A 21,660-nucleotide genomic window follows, 5' to 3' on the forward strand; every position below is an offset into this window, starting at 1 on the left:
TTAAAGTCAGAGTCAAAACTACCAGAACTTCAATGTGTTTCTTTCTACAGCAGTGAGAATATAACTTGACCTTAACACTGACTGTGGTGATCCACCCTTGACTCGACTTCTGCTGCGGGATCTTTAAATGTGGGTCATTTTCCTCCATAATGATGGTTTTCCGGACATTGGAGGTTAAGGTGCGCAAAGAGCCCATCGATCACAAGTAAACATTCTAATTATAGACGATATGCTTCATATTGTTGTTTGGATGCCTTCAAATCAACAGTTAGTCTTATCTGGCCCACCTTCTCCTCATGTCAGCACGTGGAGGAGCAGGTTAGATTTCTCAGTTGTTTTGCATCATTTGGAACGCTAATGACTGAAGTGAAAAGGCCCCGTAAGTCCCTGTGGGTGTCCAGCGCCTTCTCCAGCAGGGCGGCGCCGTCTCCAGCAGGGCGGCGCCGTCTCCAGCAGGGCGGCGCCGTCTCCAGCAGGGCGGCGCCGTCTCCAGCAGGGCGGCGCCGTCTCCAGCAGGGCGGCGACTTCCTGTTTGTCCTCACTTCACTGCTCTGATCCCAGCCTCAGATATGGGCTGTGCTCCTCTCTCCAGGATCTAAATGACCATTCTCGAGCTCACACTGTGTATTATTTGTATCTGGTTTTATTCTGGTCATACTATACTACAGAAGCCCCGCCCACCTCTTCATATTGACATTTCAGTTTCATCATCATATCATGTTTTTCGTTTTTGGGAGGATTTTTTGGCCTATAGGCTTCATTAGACTGGACAGTGTAGTGTGAAATGTCTGAGCTGGAGTTGAACTGGCGAGCTTCTGGTCAGCTGCACAAGGAGCCTGGCATGTGTGCCATCTCCTCTGCCACGGACGAGGTTTAGTAGGTAACGAGCAGTGGGCTTGGAAAGTCCAGAATGAGCTCAATATCATTACTGCATTAGTCCCCAGATGGGTGTGATTGACAGGTGGGTTAGCCAATCAGGGACCAGCTTTGTCCAGCCGTAGGAATAAAGAGAGAATATTTAACAGGGACCGAAAAACATGGTGGATTCAATGAGCGAAGCACGAAACGGTTCATCTCTGGTGCGAGAAATTTGATTTTCTAAATGACGACGCCCAATGAGCTCCTCTGTCACGTGTCACTCACATAAACAAACCTGATTGCACTTTTCAGTTTGAGTTTAGCTCTAGGTGACGGAGGTGATGTGATCAGACTCTATCTAAACTAATAATGAGTAACATTGTAATAACATGGTTAAAAGCTCATCAAAGGATATTTTACAAACCAGTAATATGTTTTTCAGCTCCCAGTTCCTAACAAATCATTATTTTTCTTTTAGAATCAGTGAATTGCCCTTAGAATAAAGCTGGCCGATATGAGAGGGATTTTATTTATTGCATTGATCAATCCTGATTTTTGATTTAATTTTCATTTATTTTCATGTTATTAAAAAAACAACAACATAGTTTTCAATAGCAATTCCTTTAACTTTACTTTAGTAAGACGGTGGCTTTATTAGATCAAAATGTGAAAAAAATATTCAGATTTTCATCCATAATACTCTTATTCTTTAATTCTTTAAAACCATTATATTGTACACGCCTAGATATGTTCTATGTAGAACATGTAGTAACATGTCGACCTTTTCATTTGGTTAAAAATGCCTAAATGACAAATTCTGATTTAAGAACCATTATTGTGGTCGTTTCATTAACATGCCAGAATGTCGTAATCCTGTGGTGTCTGAGAGGAAGTGAAAGGCTTCACTCTGCTGCGAGGGCGGAGCTGCGCCTGAACATGTGACGTTAAGATGCTTATTATGCCAAACATACTTTTTCTCTTTTAACCCTGTTTTAACATTGTTCCTCATCAAAAACACAGACTATTCACAGTTTGATGAATCCTTGTTAGAAAGTCCTCTCCCCTCCGAGCCTCAGAAACTCTCCGTTCCGAATCTCCTCCAGAACTGACCTTTTCTCCATCTGTGACTCTGAGAATCTTCTGCTGTTTGTAACTCCACAAATCATCTCCAGACTCTAATCACGATCAGTACAACTGCTGCTGAGACCAGGAAGTGAGGGGCCATCTTGAAATGCGCTGAAAATGTGTATAATTCCCTCTGCGGCCAGTATATGGTGCCAAAACACAGGTAGTCCCAGAGGGAACGGCAGTGATCCAAGTGTAATTTTGTTAAACATGAGATGCTGAACTAAATGCACAAGAGTGTTTGAAGGCTGATAAATAGCAATTATTATGCATTATTTGGAAACCATGACATTTTGAACTGAGGTTGGGTTATTTGGTGTCGGTTTTAACGGATCCTTTCTGCACCGATTGAACGCCATGAGACATTTGGCACATATTTTATTTTTAAGGAATCTACTAAAATTAAGTCATTGCAGGTTTTTTTTCTTGAATTTTTTTTTTTTTTTTACAAAATATAAACCACATAAGACAGAAAAAGGACCAAAGAGGACACAGAAAAGAAAAAAAAAGTACAAAAGAGGACATCCAAATTAAATTACGGCACACCAAGTCATAACCCTGTTTAGTCAAGTTTAATCTGTCAAATTTGTCCAGATTAAATCAAATGTGATTTTTTTTTTAATTTTTTTTTATAAATTTTCCCTAGTCAATCATTATGTTGGTCCAGTCCCTCATCGTTGGCTCAGTTTGTGTCATCCATTTTTTTGTGATGGCCTTTCCCTTGCCACTAGGAGTATATTCCAATGGTAAACGTTGATCGTGTCCATGGTCAACAGGACAGTCCCAAAACCGTTTTCCTCCTGAACTGCATCAGTTTCTCTGCATTTCCTTGTCAATAATGAGCATTTTCATAAAACGTGCTACTTTTTCCCCACAAAATTCCGTTGGGACATGCGATCTTGTGGCTCTCCACTGAGATGTACATATACTTTCCCACTCTTCATCTGTCAAAACAAAGGTACCTTCTCCTTCCCATTTGTTTTGAATGTCATCAGTAGAGTGGCTGCCTAAATTGTTAAACACTTATATGATTAAGATATTATTCCCCATGAAAGTTCTGATTTATAATGTTGGTTATATCTCCTCCTTTGTAAATAACTATACTGTACTCCAGACCTTAAATCTCTGCTGTTAGATGTGAAACCTTGATCATAAACCATAAACCAATCAGTTTAAGAGTTTCACATCTTTGTTTAGTTCATATGTTTTTGATCAGCTCCTTCCATGTAGTAAGCACAGATTTGACCTTTTAGTGTTGGTCAGGCCTGCACAGGAACCCCAGGCACAACGTTACTCTCAATATGTTTTCCATTGAGCTTCATATTCTGGGTCACAGCAAATGGTTCTGGTTTGAGCTCAATCCGTTTTCTTTTGATAATTGTCAAAGGGTGTCCAAAAACATTTCATTTTTTGTGTGCATTTAATTTATATCAAGACATTGGCGCAATTTTGGGTGAAAACGCATCGCATTTAGTATGGACATTTCTGGTTTGGTCAAATATAATATAACAGCATCTTTTTAATGTTCCTTCCCATTGATTGTAACTCTGTGAATGGTTTTGGATCTTTTGTCTAATGAATTGGGCCAATGGTTCCAAATACAAAGCAAATATGAGGGGAGACCAGGTCCAGACTTCTTAGTACGGCTTTGTTTTGTTGTGTTTGTATTTGGTTTGTTGACTCCTGATCATTGTGAATTCAATTATATTAATGAAAGTATTTGTTCCATTCTTTTGGACATAATTGAGGCGTTTCAGTCAGATTTTCAGTTCAAAGTTCATTTTCAAGAAAAACAAAAATAACGATGTGGGAACGAGGAGCCTGAATGTGCATGATGTCCTCCTCATGATGTCCTCCTCATGATGTCCTCCTCATGATGTCCTCCTCATGATGTCCTCCTCATGATGTCCTCCTCATGATGTCCTCCTCATGATGTCCTCCTCATGATGTACTCCTCATGATGTCCCCCTCATGATGTCCTCCTCATGATGTCCTCCTCATGATGTCCTCCTCATGATGTCCTCCTCATGATGTCCTCCTCATGATGTCCTCCTCATGATGTCCTCCTCATGATGTCCCCCTCATGATGTCCCCCTCATGATGTCCCCCTCATGATGTACTCCTCATGATGTCCTCCTCATGATGTCCTCCTCATGATGTCCTCCTCACGATGTCCTCCTCATGATGTCCTCCGTACTCCTCATGATGTCCTCCTCATGATGTCCTCCGTACTCCTCATGATGTCCTCCTCATGATGTCCTCATGATGTCCTCTTCATGATGTCCTCCTCATGATGTACTCCTCATGATGTACTCCTCATGATGTCCTCTTCATACTCTCCTCCCCCGTGCTCTCCTCCCCGTGCTCTCCTCCCCGTGCTCTCCTCTCCGTGCTCTCCTCCCCGTGCTCTCCTCCCCGTGCTCTCCTCCCCGTGCTCTCCTCTCCGTGCTCTCCTCCCCGTGCTCTCCTCCCCGTGCTATCCTCCTCGTGCTCTCCTCTCCGTGCTCTCCTCCTCGTGCTCTCCTCCCCGTGCTCTCCTCCTCGTGCTAGCCTCCTCGTGCTCTCCTCTCCGTGCTCTCCTCCCTGTGCTTCTCCCCGTGCTCTCCTGCCAATGCTCTCCTGCCAATGCTCTCCTCCCCGTGCTCTCCTCCCCGTGCTCTCCTCCTCGTGCTCTCCTCCCCGTGCTCTCCTCCTCGTGCTCTCCTCCCTGTGCTCCTGCCAATGCTCTCCTGCCAATGCTCTCCTCCCCGTGTTCTCCTCCCGTGCTCTCCTCCCCGTGCTCTCCTCGTGCTCTCCTCCCTGTGCTCCTGCCAATGCTCTCCTGCCAATGCTCTCCTGCCAATGCTCTCCTCCCCGTGCTCTCCTCCTCGTGCTCTCCTCCCCGTGCTCTCCTCCTCGTGCTCTCCTCCCTGTGCTCTCCTCCTCGTGCTCTCCTCCCTGTGCTCCTGCCAATGCTCTCCTGCCAATGCTCTCCTCCTCGTGCTCTCCTCCCTGTGCTCCTGCCAATGCTCTCCTGCCATTGCTTTCCTCCCCGTGCTCTGACTCTGACCTCTCCTTCTCTCTCTGTTGCAGTCATAACGAGCGGAAGGTGACGTGTAAGCACCCGCTGTCCGGAGCGCCCTCACAGGACAACTGCATCTTTGTGGTCAATGAACAGTACGTCCCGCTCCACACTCACTCTCTTCAATCGCTGTGTAACGGAGCAGGCGCCACACCAGTATATGCTCTACTCAAAATGTCAAAGCATAGAATCCTCCAGTCACCACAGTTACTCCTTTGTGTGCTTAAAAATGTGTTATTGTAAAATTGTTCCCGGACAGTCCCCGGACAGTCCCCGGACAGTCCCAGACCCTCTCATGTCTGTGTCTCAGGGCGACCCCTCATGTCCCGTCGGAGCCCAGCGCGGAGCACAGGGAGCGTCCCACCAGTCTCCTGAGTGACACGGGGGGCTCAGACCTCAGCCCGGCCACTAGCGTCAGCACTGCCACCTCTCCCTGCCCCGGGACAGGACTCAACAGCGCCCCCCCTCGGCTCAGCAGCGCACCCTCAGCTACTGCGCGGGTCAGTATGGTCAAACTCTTGCCCCCGCAGGAGGATGTTTGTAGTTTTACTTATTTGTCCTTTGATATCCACAGCTGTCGAGATCTTCCAAAAAAATACACAATTTTGGTAAAAGGTCCAACTCGATTAAGAGGAACGTGAACGCGCCTGTGGCGAAGCGGGGCTGGCTCTACAAACAGGTTTGTCCTCGGGAGCTGCTTTTGCACTTTGGTTGCGTTTAAGTGTCACCTTTTGTGTGGTTCAAGTTGATAATCCGATTAGGCTCATTAGATGCCCCGATATAATGGTCACAATAGTTTCATGTGAACAGAGCTCGGTTTTGCTCACACTTCAGTTTCAGCTGTGCTCTGACGTCCTTTGAAGTGTTGCAGGCCCTTGTCTGGCCACATGACCTACAAAAACTGCATTTCCACCCAAAATGTGCATCAGAAAAGCACATAACTAATGTGGCTTCAGTTTCTTTCAAAGGCGTAACTGGCTTGTTGGTTACCTGGTTACGGTCAGTCTCATCTGTGTTGTGATGCTGCTAATCCTGCAGAGAGCCCACTGTGGTCAGTCTGTTTGGTTTGGCTTTATAAGAAGCAGGTTTTTAACATGAAATATTGCTTCAGATATGTTTTAGCACCAAGCAAAAGGCTGCTGCCTCCATCTGGGCCAAATGACGACACTGAAGCTGAAGAGAACAGCTGCTGAAGTCGTCCGCGCTCATGTGACCCTGGACAAGTTGCCCCACATGTTTTTAGCTTTCAGCCTTATAAAGTACAACAGTGTTTGTAAAGCTTAGCTCCTCCTCCTCCTTTGGGCAAAACGGCCTGAAAATATTGATTTAATTAGTTATTGTTCATCGCCCTGTGCCCGCTCGCCCTGTGCCCGCTCGCACTCGCCCTGTGCCCGCTCGCCCCGACGGTCATGTGTGGGTTTTCATATGCGCTTTGTGAGTTTATGCAGCCAAATGCGTTTCCACCTCTTGTTAATTATATGATAATTTAAAATGCCCTGGGACAATCCTAAGGTCAAGGTCTTAAGGTCAAGGTCTTAAGGTCAAGGTCCTAAGGTCAAGGTCCTAAGGTCAAGGTCCTAAGGTTAAGGTCCTTAGGTCAAGCACAGAGAGCAACAAGTGCCACCGTTGTATGAGGGCCATGGAGATCCAGAAACACTCCCCAGACCATAAACCAGGATCACACCTGAGATTCAGCTCTGAAGAAGTCTGAATACAGATGGTGCTGTCGTTCTGCTGCTCCGAGTGTGAAGACGGCACCAAAATCAGTTTAAATCAGCTGAGAAGACATGTCACGTATTTACACATGACTGACTCTGACCTTTGACCCTTCAGGACAGCGCGGGCATGAAGCTGTGGAAGAAGCGCTGGTTCGTCCTGTGTGACATGTGCCTCTTCTACTACCGAGGTACCAGGGAGAGCTCTGACCATTTCATTTGTTTTTAAATAAGAAAAAATACAATTTAACCTGAAATTCCAATTGATCAATATGAGGAAAAACTAGAAAAAATAAATGTTTTGGCCATATTCAAGTCCTACAAAATACTACGGTGGCCCAGAAGTGCAAAACATTTCCCCAAAGAATCAAATCTAAATGCATTCACAAAATGATCAAAACATTTCGACTAAAGCGGGAAAAAATGTGACCAAAATTTGCTCATTGTTTTCTGCTTTTGTAAAAATGTTTTGGCCTTTTAGTGAAATATGTTCAGATTTTTGTTTCTTGAAGCAGATGTAGATTTGACACTTCTGGGCCACCTTAAAATACTGTTCATATTAAGTACATTCATGATTTAGTTCTTTAATAATGAATGATATGTGCTTTCAGAGGTTCAGTTATTTGGCAGAAGGTAGTTATTGTCTATGATTATGCAGCTAAAGCGATCATCTTTCTTCCTCCTGACGTTCGACATATACAAACACTCCTGACTCTGCTTGTGTTTGTGGCTCAGATGACAAAGAAGACAACGTCCTGGGGAGCATCCTTCTGCCCAGCTTCCACGTCTCCATGTTGTCAGTGGACGACCACATCAACAGGAAATATGCTTTCAAGGTACTGATACTTCACGTACATTCTAAACCCTCTACTCTGGCGGAAAGTATCAAACTACACAACATTTACGTCTATTCCGCACTATAAGGCGCACTGGATTATAAGGCGCACTGTCAATGAATGGTCTATTTCCGTTCATATATAAGGCGCACCAGGCGGACTATAAGCGAAACAAAACGTGTACCACACAAAATCGCTTCGAGGTCAGTCAACACAACTTGAATAAATCCATATATAGGGCTCACGGTCGTTTTTTGAGAAAATTAGAGGCTTTCAAGTGCGCCTTATAGTGCGGAAAATACGGTAATTAGATTTTCATACATATAAGGCGCGCCTGATTATATAAGGCGCACCAGACTATAAGCGAAACAAAACGCGTACCACACAAAATCGCTTCGAGTTCAGTCAACACAAACAGAATAAATCCATATATAAGGCGCACTGTCATTTTTTGAGAGAATTAAAGGCTTTTAAGTGCCTGAAAATACGGTAATTCCATTTTCTAAAAGGACACAAATCTTGCAACTCTTTTTAACCATGTTCTAACATTGTTCCTCGTCAAAAACATACTTTCTGGCATGAAACGTTCTGTTTTGGCCCTTCACAGACAGAACAATGACAGCATCGAGGCGTAGATACAGAGCTGGACCATAAACAAACCTTCTTTTTTGTGTTTTGAGTGTCTGTACTTTTGATGCAAGTGAAGTGACCGCTCTGCTGTGTCCTCAGGCGACCCATCCCAACATGCGCACGTACTACTTCTGCAGCGACTCGGCCAAAGACTCCGAGTCGTGGATGAAGGTCATGACGGACGCTGCTCTGGTGCACACAGAGCCTCTCCGACGCGCCGCAGAGCAGCTGTGAGCACCACACACACATTTAGCTTCAGTCTTCCACATTTTTCAGGACTTTTAGAACACATTTTGTTACTTGTATCTGTTTTTATAAAGTTCGAATCACTGGCGACTACTAGCAATTTGAGCACTGTCGGGACGGTGTAACAGGAGTGCTTCTTGTTTATAACTCACTGAGACGGATCAGTGCTCTGGAGTGGTAAATGGACTAAAGTGACCGGTGCCACTTTGCCTGTTGTATTGTGTGAATGATTGATGGTCGAACACCACATTTCATCCTGGTAACTTTGGAGCGCTTCTTATCATGGTAGAGTGAGTCTCTATGTTCTGGTCTCGGCTCTGGGTCCAGCGGCAGAGCTGTCCGTTCAATTCAATTCATCTTGTAACACCCGGAATTACCCGAGCAGTTTCCTCGATGGGCGACGGTGAAAAACCGATGAAATACTGTTCGCTGGAAATTAGCAAACGTCCCCTGTCCTAAGACTCTCCTCCTACAGGAAAAGCTACAAAACCCTGTGGGAGGAAGTAGAACCCTCGGGGAGAACAGCAGTGAAGGAGAGTGTGTGTGTGAGTGGCGTGGCTAAAGCTAGCGTAAACAGCTAAGTTTCTTTGACTTCTCTCAAAGCCTCTACGCCACGTTTGAACCTCTCTTTATGTTATGCTTTGGATCATGTTAGACGCATTATGACCTGGAAATATCCGATTGCGGCTCTTGACAAAGCGAGTGCCGCGCGGCGATAAACGGGGAACGGCTGTTGCTAACGTGCTTTGCTAGCTTTCTGTTGCTAAGGCTCGACGTGTAAGTTAGCATCCGTGGAAACACAGCGCGTTAGCACGAGATCAAGTCGGCGTTTTGTGACGAATGATTCTTTTGTGTTTCTCAGGGTGCTCAGGGTGCACTTTGAATCACTTAAACAGGCCGGTTCACTTTCGGACCGTACCAATCTGCTCCAAAGTGAACCAGTGGAAACAAGCCAAAAGTGTGTGCTGTGAATGAACAATGCCTGCAATTATTGAATTATTGAGCATTTGGAAGAGCATACAACTAATAATTAATATTAATATTATTGTTATTATCATTTACAATATGATTTGATTTGTTGTCCTCAGGATGGACAAAGTGAATTTGGACTTGAAAAAATCTGAGGAACTGAACAATCAGCACAACCAGCGAGGCTTAACGTGCCCAGAGATCCAGAACAACCAGCGTAACTGCGAGCCCACCCGGCACCCGTCCTGCACCAGAGGAGACGAGAAGCACGGCGACAAGGCAGACTGCTACACTCTGCACCGAGACGGGGACGGCCTGCTGGTGAGGAAGGATGGAGTGAGCTACATGCTGCAAAAGGAAGGAGACCGGTACATTCTCCACAAAGATGGAGAGCAGTTCTTGTTGAAAAAGAACGGGGACAAATACAGTCTTCAGAAGGACGAGCCGTGTGCGCTTCACAAAGACCAGCAGAAGAACAGTGCTCTGAAGAACCACCTGAGGACGGGCTCCTCTGAGGACAAGTACAACCAGGTCAAAGATGGACCCAAACTGTTGCCTATGAATGAGACTCAGACGTACGCCACAAACACTCTTCCAGCACAGCACACGGGGGGACACCGGTATGCCCCGCTCAAGGAGGTAAGGAGACAGCTGTCCCTCAGGGAAAGTGACAGGGGCATGCTTGGTAATAACAAATATGGAACCATCCATGTGATGGACCGCTATGGCACGCTGAAGGAGGTGAAGAAGTACAGCACGCTGCGAGAAGGTGACCGCTACGCCACCCTGAAGGACACAAACATGTACAGCCTGCACAGGGACAACAGCACTGAGAGGACCAGGCTCAGCATCCAGCTGCAGCCGGCCCAGGCGGCGGCCATCGCAGCCGCAGTCTCTGCCTCACGCCAAAACCAGTCACTGAACGGGTCTGTGAACGCCGCGGTGGACCAGGCAGACGGCTGCTCCAGGCTACTCCACACTACAGCACTGCCCACAGACACTGCCCCTAAGACCAACCTGTCCAGGACTCACTCCATGCCTCCCATGGAGCCCTGGACACGGCCCTACAGAGCCAAAGCGGACCCAGACACCACAAGGTGAGGCTCTGATGCTACTGCTGTGCGCTCATTCAGCAACTACTATCATCAAATACCTCCTACTTTAATAAATCATTGAGTAAATATTTTTCCCACAGTATTTCTTCATACCAGACGTTACCCAGAAACATGCCAAGCCACAGAAACCAGATTGGACCCAGGTTTCCTGAAGGCTACCGTACTCTGCCACGAAACAGCCTGTGTCGCCCCGAGAGCGTCTGCGCCGTCAGCTCAGCCGAGAAGAGGAAGTCCATGAAGGACGACACCATGTGGCAGCTGTACGAGTGGCAGCAGCGCCAAGCCTACTCCAGGCTCAGCATGGCCCCGCCCACAGGTACGCTCCAACCTGAGAATCAGAGGAAAAGTAACGTACCTGAGACTGAGCTGTCCAGTTAAGCAAACAGACGGCTAATGCTCTACGGCCTCTTTGTTTGATCCCTTAGGTGCAGGTCATTATGGTACTCTGCCCAGTGCTAAGACCATGAGTCACCTCCGCGAAGGCATGGCTACGCCCCTCCCCACCTCCCCGTCTCATGGATCTCTCTACAGCACCCTCCCTCCCCCAAGGCTGCAGGTGCCAAACCCCAGCAGCCCCCACTCGGAGCTGTCGTCCCCGGTGCTGCGAGACGGCACGGCTACGCTCGGCCGTCAGAAGACTCTCCCTCTCAAGGTACCGTCAGTGGACCCTTCTCACCAAAACCTTCAAGCTGAGCAAGATAATGTCTGTTTGCTGAACACAAAAATCAGCATTTTGTCAAAATGACGCCAAATTATTTTATTTTACTAATATTTCACCGACTTACCGACCGTTCTTTCCTTAAGCGCCGTGTAGAATAATAAGTTTATAGCGCTGGTGTACTTATTTTTCATCCCAAGGGACGAATAACGCATATGCACTTACATTTTGAGTCCTCCATATATTTCTGTATGAAACGGGAGGGAACCCATGTCGCCTTTTACCTGTTGGTTTGGCTCTGTCAGCGCCACTGCCCTGCCCACCGCTCATGACGCTCTGCGTCATGGTGTAAATTTGACCTGCGCTTTGCATTCTGGGAGGGAAACAGCCCAGCAGCGTCATCACAACAAACATGGCGGCGCCCGTGTCCCCTCCGCATGTTCCCCCCGCTCGCCTTCGCTACTAAAATAAAGGATAACGGCGTACAAAAGGTTGATTGAAATCTCCCGATCGGGTTGATCGAGACGTTTTCCGTCATTGACTTTTGAAGCCTGACCCCTGGACTGTTGAAGCCCGACCCCTGGACTGTGGAAGCCCGACCCCTGGACTGTGGAAGCCCGACCCCTGGACTGTGGAAGCCCGACCCCTGGACTGTTGAAGCCCGACCCCTGGACTGTGGAAGTCTGACCCCTGGACTGTGGAAGCCTGACCCCTGGACTGTGGAAGCCTGACCCCTGGACTGTTGAAGCCTGACCCCTGGACTGTGGAAGTCTGACCCCTGGACTGTTGAAGCCTGACCCCTGGACTGTGGAAGCCTGACCCCTGGACTGTGGAAGTCTGACCCCTGGACTGTGGAAGCCTGACCCCTGGACTGTTGAAGCCTGACCCCTGGACTGTGGAAGCCTGACCCCTGGACTGTTGAAGCCTGACCCCTGGACTGTTGAAGCCTGACCCCTGGACTGTTGAAGCCTGACCCCTGGACTGTTGAAGCCTGACCCCTGGACTGTGGAAGCCCGACCCCTGGACTGTGGAAGCCCGACCCCTGGACTGTGGAAGCCCGACCCCTGGACTGTGGAAGCCTGACCCCTGGACTGTTGAAACCTGACCCCTGGCGGTCACTGCGAGTCAAAAAATTGCAAAATTTTGATCTTTTTTTTGCCTTCAAAGTAAAAAAAAGAAGAATTTAGCTACCGACCGACCCACTTGAAACATGTTGGGTCGGGTTACAGCAAACAGACAATTTATTTGGGGCGGCCTCATTAATACTATCAGGGCTGCATAATATGTTGCAATAATTGATATCTTGACAAACTGAATACATTGCATTGACATGAAGCTCCTTGAAAAGGTCTGATCAGATTTAGTCTTTGTTTGGTTTGACTTCTACAGGAAGACATGAATATGACATGAATATGACACGAATATGACATGAATATGACACGAATATGACACGAATATGACATGAATATGACATGAATATGACATGAATATGACATGAATATAACATGAATATGACATGACTATAACATGAATATAACATGAATATAACATGAATATAACATGAATATGACATGAATATAACATGAATATGACATGACTATAACATGAATATGACATGAATATGACATGAATATACCATGAATATACCATGAATATAACTTGAATACAACATCAAATCAAATCAATTTATTTTTGTAAGGCCCAAAATCACAACAACAGTTGCCTCTGAGGGCCACAGGGAGAAATGAATCAACAATGTCTGTGGTGGCGAGGGACTATGTCCCAGGGTCCTCTGTCCTTAGACCCTCCTTCTCGGCCAGGAAAAACTACAAAAAAAACCTCTTTGGGAAAAAAACTTAGAAACCTGGAGGAGTTCCAGTGAAGGAGAAATCCCACTCTCACAGACGGACACGAGGAGACTGGAGCTGGACCCACTCTTCAGGCACATGAGGGACCGACTGAGGCGAACTGGACCCACTCTTCAGGCAGATGAGGGACCGTCGGGGGCGAGCTGGACCCACTCCTCAGGCAGATGAGGGACCATCCACACAGGGCAGGGACCACTTCACCAGGGGAGGGGCATCTGGGTCCACAGGTCCTCAGGAGTGAGAGAAAGAAAAGAAGGCGGTGAACAGTTTGCAAGTGGAATTAAAAAATAAATATTGTTTGATAGCATAAGTAGTCAGAAGAAGAAGAGGATAGTGCTCAAGCTGTCATACTTCCCCCAGCACAGTTACTCCTAGGGCAGCGTAGCTGAAGCTGTGGGTTTATGTTTCTGTTCCTATCTAGTCTGACCATAAGCGATTTCGAAGAGGAACGTTTTAAGCCTGGACTTAAATGAAGAGACTGTGTCAGCATATTTAACATGGGTCGGGAGCTGATTCCATAACACAGGAGCTTGGTAGCTAAACGCTCTGCCTCCTACAGTACTTTTAGAGACTCTTGGGACCACCAGAAGGCTCTACCTCCTACTGTACTTTTAGAGACTCTTGGGACCACCAGAAGGCTCTACCTCCTACTGTACTTTTAGAGACTCTTGGGACCACCAGAAGGCTCTACCTCCTACTGTGCTTTTAGAGACTCTTGGGACCACCAGAAGGCTCTACCTCCTACTGTGCTTTTAGAGACTCTTGGGACCACCAGAAGGCTCTACCTCCTACTGTGCTTTTAGAGACTCTTGGGACCACCAGAAGGCTCTACCTCCTACAGTACTTTTAGAGACTCTTGGCACCACCAGAAGGCCGGCATTCTGAGAGTGAAGAGCTCTGTTTGGATGATATGGTTCTATAGCATCTTTGAGGTAGGATGGGGCCATGTCATTTATGGCTTTGTAGGTCAAGAGTAGAATTTTAAATTTGATTCTAAACTCGACGAATCTCGAGAACATGGCGGACATGAATACAACATGAATACAACATGAATACAACATAACTGAATTTATGATGTCATAATATGCAGCTATTGCACTAATATTGATGTGGCAGCACTAAACATTCATATCGCTGTCATTTTCAACATTGTGAAGCCCCAATCATCATTTTGTTGCTTGTAACTGAACGAGACTGACATGACCTTTTGATGTGGAGACTTGGACCACCTGGGACTAAGCCTTGACCCCTGACCCTAAGCCCTGACCCCTGACCCTAAGCCCTGACCCCTGACCCCTGACCCTAGCCTTGCAGTCAACCTTGCATTTACACACTTTGATCTTAGAAGCTTCAAATACGTGCAGAACATTAACCCTCTCTAAACCTCCACCTCTCTCTCGCTGGTGTGTCGTAGCTGGGATATCCTGAGCGCTGTGCCACGCCCAGTGCCACGCCCGGTGTCTCTCCTCACAACATCACGCCTCAGTCTCTGCAGGGCAAAACGGTAAGACCTCAGTCACATGTGGAGCAGCTCCCTCCTCAGTCACATGTGGAGCAGCTCCCCCCTCAGTCACATGTGGAGCAGCTCCCTCCTCAGTCACACCCCTCCTCAGTCACATGTGGAGCAGCTCCCTCCTCAGTCACACCCCTCCTCAGTCACATGTGGAGCAGCTCCCTCCTCAGTCACATGTGGAGCAGCTCCCTCCTCAGTCACATGTGGAGCAGCTCCCCCTCAGTCACATGTGGAGCAGCTCCCTCCTCAGTCACATGTGGAGCAGCTCCCTCCTCAGTCACATGTGGAGCAGCTCCCTCCTCAGTCACATGTGGAGCAGCTCCCCCTCAGTCACATGTGGAGCAGCTCCCTCCTCAGTCACATGTGGAGCAGCTCCCTCCTCAGTCACATGTGGAGCAGCTCCCTCCTCAGTCACATGTGGAGCAGCTCCCCCCTCAGTCACATGTGGAGCAGCTCCCCCCTCAGTCACATGTGGAGCAGCTCCCTCCTCAGTCACATGTGGAGCAGCTCCCTCCTCAGTCACATGTGGAGCAGCTCCCTCCTCAGTCACATGTGGAGCAGCTCCCTCCTCAGTCACATGTGGAGCAGCTCCCCCTCAGTCACATGTGGAGCAGCTCCCTCCTCAGTCACATGTGGAGCAGCTCCCTCCTCAGTCACATGTGGAGCAGCTCCCTCCTCAGTCACATGTGGAGCAGCTCCCTCCTCAGTCACATGTGGAGCAGCTCCCTCCTCAGTCACATGTGGAGCAGCTCCCTCCTCAGTCACATGTGGAGCAGCTCCCTCCTCAGTCACATGTGGAGCAGCTCCCTCCTCAGTCACATGTGGAGCAGCTCCCTCCTCAGTCACATGTGGAGCAGCTCCCTCCTCAGTCACATGTGGAGCAGCTCCCTCCTCAGTCACATGTGGAGCAGCTCCCTCCTCAGTCACATGTGGAGCAGCTCCCTCCTCAGTCACATGTGGAGCAGCTCCCTCCTCAGTCACATGTGGAGCAGCTCCCCCTCAGTCACATGTGGAGCAGCTCCCTCCTCAGTCACATGTGGAGCAGCTCCCTCCTCAGTCACATGTGGAGCAGCTCCCTCCTCAGTCACATGTGGAGCAGCTCCCTCCTCAGTCACATGTGGAGCAGCTCCCCCTCAGTCACATGTGGAGCAGCTCCCTCCTCAGTCACATGTGGAGCAGCTCCCTCCTCAGTCACATGTGGAGCAGCTCCCTCCTCAGTCACATGTGGAGCAGCTCCCCCCTCAGTCACATGTGGAGCAGCTCCCCCCTCAGTCACATGTGGAGCAGCTCCCTCCTCAGTCACATGTGGAGCAGCTCCCTCCTCAGTCACATGTGGAGCAGCTCCCTCCTCAGTCACATGTGGAGCAGCTCCCTCCTCAGTCACATGTGGAGCAGCTCCCCCTCAGTCACATGTGGAGCAGCTCCCTCCTCAGTCACATGTGGAGCAGCTCCCTCCTCAGTCACATGTGGAGCAGCTCCCTCCTCAGTCACATGTGGAGCAGCTCCCTCCTCAGTCACATGTGGAGCAGCTCCCTCCTCAGTCACATGTGGAGCAGCTCCCTCCTCAGTCACATGTGGAGCAGCTCCCTCCTCAGTCACATGTGGAGCAGCTCCCTCCTCAGTCACATGTGGAGCAGCTCCCCCTCAGTCACATGTGGAGCAGCTCCCTCCTCAGTCACATGTGGAGCAGCTCCCTCCTCAGTCACATGTGGAGCAGCTCCCTCCTCAGTCACATGTGGAGCAGCTCCCTCCTCAGTCACATGTGGAGCAGCTCCCCCCTCCTCAGCAGCTCCCTCCCTCCTCAGTAGCTCCCCCCTCAGCCGCTCCCTCCCTTCTCAGCAGCTCCCTCCCTCTTCAGCAGCTCCTCAGCAGCTCCCTCCCTCTTCAGCAGCTCCTCAGCAGCTCCCTCCCTCTTCAGCAGCTCCTCAGCAGCTCCCTCCCTCCTCAGCAGCTCCCTCCCTCCTCAGCACTCCCTCCCTCCTCAGCAGCTCCCTCCCTCTTCAGCAGCTCCTCAGCAGCTCCCTCCCTCTTCAGCAGCTCCTCAGCAGCTCCCTCCCTCTTCAGCAGCTCCTCAGCAGCTCCCTCCCTCCTCAGCAGCTCCCTCCCTCTTCAGCAGCTCCTCAGCAGCTCCCTCCCTCGCTGCTGAGGAGTCCCCATGTCATGGTTCTGACGCTGAGGTCCCCATGTCATGGTTCTGACGCTGAGGGCCCCATGTCATGGTTCTGACGCTGAGGGCCCCATGTCATGGTTCTGACGCTGAGGTCCCCATGTCATGGTTCTGACGCTGAGGTCCCCATGTCATGGTTCTGACGCTGAGGGCCCCATGTCATGGTTCTGACGCTGAGGTCCCCATGTCATGGTTCTGACGCTGAGGTCCCCATGTCATGGTTCTGACGCTGAGGTCCCCATGTCATGGTTCTGACGCTGAGGTTCCCTGGTCATGGTTCTGATGCTGAGGGCCCTTGGTCATGGTTCTGACACTGAGGGCTCCTGGTCACAGTGAACTCCTTAATATGTTAAAGCTCATGAACAATTGTTGCCGTGAGTAACTTCTGGGTCTCGGTGGTTTGAGTTTGTGCCGGTGATGAGTGAAGAGAGCTAGAGTTGTGTTGTAAGCTCTGAGCAGATGCTACAGCGTGTTAGGGTATGTCTCAATTCCTCAGCGGTCAATCAAATGCATGTTAAAGGTGTTACACCTGGTTTTTACTGTCTTTAAAAAAAAAGATGTAAACTGTTAATTGTTTCATGATGTCCCTTGCAGCCTTCAGAAGAGACACTCTTTGCTTGCTCTGTCTTAAGATAAGATAAGATATTCCTTTATTGTCCCACATGGGGAAATTTCATTGGTGCAACGCAGGTAGATACAGAGGCAGATACAGAAGAAAAGAACTTATTCCTAATTTTTTACAGTTTTAACGACAAATCTGACGAGCCAGTGAAACGTCCAAAAGAAAATGGAAACAAAGCACAGATATTCACTTTAGAATCTGAAAAGGACTCAAGATACTCAAGATCTAGTGTCATCCAGTGGTAAGAAGTCCACCGTTTTTACAAGAAAAACTGCTTCTTTCAACTCAAACAGGAGTGACTCTGTGTCGTTCCCCAAACGGTCCAAACACCAGGCTATATTAAAAAAATAAAAAATAAAAGTCTGTTCAAAGCCTAAACGATACAAAGATAATGTAAAGTCACATAAAGTCCAGCTTACAAACAACAACGGCAGAGAAAAGCCTGGTTGCTACACGTGCGTTTGTTTAATTAGAGCGACGGATCGCATCACATCTCTCGTCTCCGTAGATTTCTGTCTCTTCTGATCTCGAACTGTCTTTGTCTTAATTTTGTCCCGTACACTGAGGGAACTATATTATGATAGATACACGCTCTTAGACACAGGGAAACGTGCTGCTCTCCTGGGGATGAGCCGGACAAGGCTGCAGGTGAGCGGTAGGTGCCTCCTATGATTGATGCGTGGCAGGACTAATCGGCCGTCCACGCCACGAGGAAATGAGACTCAGATTTGGCGCCAAAAAAATCGTCCATTACGTCTTTAAATAAGGTGAAATGAGAGACATGACGTGGGCAAAAGGACAGAAAGAATCTTATCAGATATGGAGGTCATATCAGTGGAGGTCGCGTCAGTGGAGGTCGCGTCAGTGGAGGTCGCGTCAGTGGAGGTCGCGTCAGTGGAGGTCGCGTCAGTGGAGGTCGCGTCAGTGGAGGTCGCGTCAGTGGAGGTCGCGTCAGTGGAGGTCGCGTCAGTGGAGGTCGCGTCAGTGGAGGTCGCGTCAGTGGAGGTCGCGTCAGTGGAGGTCGCATCAGACGGTGCTATCAGTGGTGAGAGACATGGAAGAATGCAAACAAATTATTTTCCCAGCGCCACAGTGTCTGAGATAATGTTTGGCCAAACATGGAGGAGTTAAACAGCTGATTGTGCTTGTGGTGCACTGGACATACCACGGGAAAGTTTTGAAAAGAAGAAAAGTTTTCCTTGAGCTGAACACCTGGCTCCGAAGAGAGTGCACCTAGAGTGAGTGAGAGAACCTGCTCCACGCTCTGAGGCATTGGACAGGGCCTGGACAGGAGCAGGACGCTCCATCAGCCAGTGACCGAGCCAATGTTTCAGCATCAACAGCACCACAACCACAGCCTCCACCAAAGGATTCATCAGCAGCCGCTCCACCAGCAATAATATGAGATGCCAAAGCAAAGGTGGAAAGAGCATGTTTTAAGGACAAGAACAATACAAAAATAGGGGTAGCACCTGTGGAAAGCTTGTCCCATTGAGCTCTGATTCCTCTCTCTTCTCTAACTCTCTGGCTGGGCCCGAGGACACAAGGACCTTAGGAAATAGGATTGAGACGTGCCCTAGCCTTAGCAGTGCTCTGTGATGTTAGTGTTAGCACTAGTGCTAGCTGATGTTGTCATATGCTGTGTCTAGTCTGAGGAGCTGACATTGCTGCTCATCAAACTGCGGCGGCAGCAGGCAGAGCTCAGCAGCCTGCGCGAGCACACACTGATCCAGCTGAGGGCCCTGGGCTCCGAGGGGCCCAACGCCAAGGTCAGCCCTGCTCTCATGTATGCATGCTCCAGGTTTCCCACATGTCTGCTCAGATTATGGTGGTGCTACTCATCGTTTTGTAGTAAAAATGCAAACCATTGTCTCCTAATTCCAGCTTGGGGGGGCACCATCATCAGGCTATGTTCACACTGATGGTCACTGCTGATTTTTAGTCTCAAATTTAACCTACATCTGTTGTTTTCATGATTGTGAATAGCCCAAAATGGAATTTTCCAAATACGACCCAGGTCGCTTTCATATGGTACTAAATCAATTTGATGGAGATGGTCTTTAGCTCTGTGGCCTTTTGCTGGGCTGCTGTGGCAGGGCCCTGTGCTGTGGCAGGCCCCTGTGGCCCTGTGCTGTGGCGGGCCCCTATGGCCCTGTGCTGTGGTGCTGGGCCTCTGTGGCCTCAGGCTCCTACTCACAGGACACTTCAGGGCTGTCGGGTTCACACATGAAAACTGATTTCAGTCACATTATATCTGCAATGTAATCCATCTCCAAAAAAGGATCCCGCAGTGTCAACATGGCCTTAATTGGGAAATAGCTTCTCTCAATACGATGAGTTCAGACACATGTGCCACGGTTTAGTGTGACCAGATTTCTGGACAAATGTGTGTTTTTCATGGTGCTCCCCTGGTCACACTAGTGCAGCTGTGGGGATGCTGTGTGTGCATGGTCCATCCTGGAGAAAGTGCCACATTTCTGCAAACTCCAAATTCAATCTAAAGTTTGTGTGTTTCATGACATTGCAGACATGTGGCCATTTTCTGCAGTGTGCAGTCTGTGACTCGTGGAAATCCTCTTTAGAGTGTTGGGTTTACAGAAGCTCTAAAGCTGGTGGAGGACGGTGCTTGCATGAGTGTGCATGTCCGTGTGATGCTGGTGTTCTGTTGAGAGCAGAGCAGCATTTGTGTTCAGTGTTCAGAGAAATGGCTGTTCTGTTGTGACGACACAAACCAATGGTTCTTCGCATCAGGGGCCTTTTCAGATCGCAGCGCTAATGTCTCCCTCAGGAGCGCCACTAGGGTTGTACTCAAAATATTGATATGGCAGTATATTCTGATGGACGTCTTTGCAATACCCGAGAACAAAATACATTCTAAATTGGCAGAGGTCAACACCGTCTGGCTGCAGACCTGCACCATGAGGACCCTCGCTCACAGGTCCCTCATATGAAACAAACTGTAAACACAATATTCTTACACTAAAATTATTTGTTAGGTTTTTATATTGTAACCTACTGCGCACATACAGGTCATAGTTGATTGATTTAATCCCGATTTGCGGTTCCTAACAAACCACTGCTACCATGCTAATACTTCTTTTTTTTGGTATCACATTAAATAGCCTTAAATGAACAGTGGATCATGACAACAGATAATGAAGTGTCACTAAATCATTTTAACAGAATAAACTAATAGTCGGGGCCTCCTGTAGAGGCCGCCGGGTGGGGCCCTCCGGTTAGAGGAAACCTGCTGATCTCCAAAGGTGACGAGGACAATTGTATTTCTGATAGTAAGGGCATTGTGAACATGAAAATCCAAATCATTTTACATAATCAAAGCATTTTAGTGACCCTTTAACCCCAGTTTAAAGGAGATCCATGTATCAGGACACGCAGCGCTGGGAAAAGGCACACATGGTGTATTGTGAGGCCGAGGATCTTTATACCATTATTGCAATCAATCAAATCCAACCCACAAAATCCCCATAGAAACAGGTTTTGCCTGTGCCCCTGTCATTGGACTGCGTCAGGGCTGTGTAATGGTTGTCTGCAGTAGAGGTGATGGGTCTCAGTGGTAGGACTCTCATGACTCTCCCTGTCCTCTTCCCTCTGCTGCTGCTCTGAGCAGACAGATGTTCTCTCTCACCATCTGCAGAGGAGTCTGCGCTACCTGGACGGCCAGGTGAGGACCTGTTCAGCCATTGCTCAGTCTAACTCCATCCTTCTCAATGTCACTTCTCCCTCGGTGGAGAGCCAGGCGACGTGCTGTTTCCACCAGGTTCTTCAGCTGGTTGATGTTGCTTGATTCCTGTCCGCACTTCGGTCCAGTGTTTGACAAAAGCCAACTCTAGTGTGTATGTCTGATTGGCAGTGACTCATAAAGCAGCATAATCCCAGTAATCCACGTTTTAATACAGTACAGTATCATTATAAGGTCTGAATGACATGATAATTGGCCATAGAAGTGACTTATTCACTGCCTGGCATCCAGAATACACACACTTGTTTCCTCAGTGTGAGTGTGGTCCATCGCCTTGTGCCAAACTCAAACAAAGTGAAACGAGTTCATTGGTCGTCATCATTTGGAACTAAATCAAACTTCTCTGACCACAAATTAACAATTTTATGCTTTGAAGATTTCTGCTGAATAATTGAGTGATGTTTGTGAGTGCCAGTGATCTACTTTCCCCTCTTTTTCCCCTCGTAAGCAGCTTTATTTGTGTAGATTCAGACGGACCACCTGTTGCACCTGTCGTTGTCCCTGCACTTAATGAGGC

General features: G+C 48.3%; 1 protein-coding gene across 1 annotated transcript in view; it reads left to right on the top strand.

The window, feature by feature from the left end:
- LOC140367095 (pleckstrin homology domain-containing family A member 5-like) overlaps positions 1-21,202 on the top strand; it is a 26,491-nt gene extending 5,289 nt beyond the window's left edge. Inside the window, exons 4-15 of the mRNA XM_072453422.1 lie at positions 5,056-5,139; positions 5,355-5,544; positions 5,619-5,723; positions 6,878-6,950; positions 7,495-7,595; positions 8,325-8,455; positions 9,560-10,537; positions 10,636-10,871; positions 10,981-11,207; positions 14,496-14,585; positions 19,033-19,152; positions 21,012-21,202. Coding sequence (XP_072309523.1) covers positions 5,056-5,139; positions 5,355-5,544; positions 5,619-5,723; positions 6,878-6,950; positions 7,495-7,595; positions 8,325-8,455; positions 9,560-10,537; positions 10,636-10,871; positions 10,981-11,207; positions 14,496-14,585; positions 19,033-19,152; positions 21,012-21,188 — 2,512 coding nt within the window. The 3' untranslated portion in view covers positions 21,189-21,202. The remainder of the gene's footprint in view (positions 1-5,055; positions 5,140-5,354; positions 5,545-5,618; positions 5,724-6,877; positions 6,951-7,494; positions 7,596-8,324; positions 8,456-9,559; positions 10,538-10,635; positions 10,872-10,980; positions 11,208-14,495; positions 14,586-19,032; positions 19,153-21,011) is intronic.
- The last annotated feature ends 458 nt before the right edge of the window (positions 21,203-21,660 follow it).

The sequence above is a fragment of the Eucyclogobius newberryi genome, unplaced genomic scaffold (genome assembly GCF_026437365.1).
Source record: "Eucyclogobius newberryi isolate DKJ021-1_F unplaced genomic scaffold, fEucNew1.0.hap1 SCAF_2, whole genome shotgun sequence".
Taxonomy (NCBI): Eukaryota; Metazoa; Chordata; class Actinopteri; order Gobiiformes; family Gobiidae; genus Eucyclogobius; species Eucyclogobius newberryi.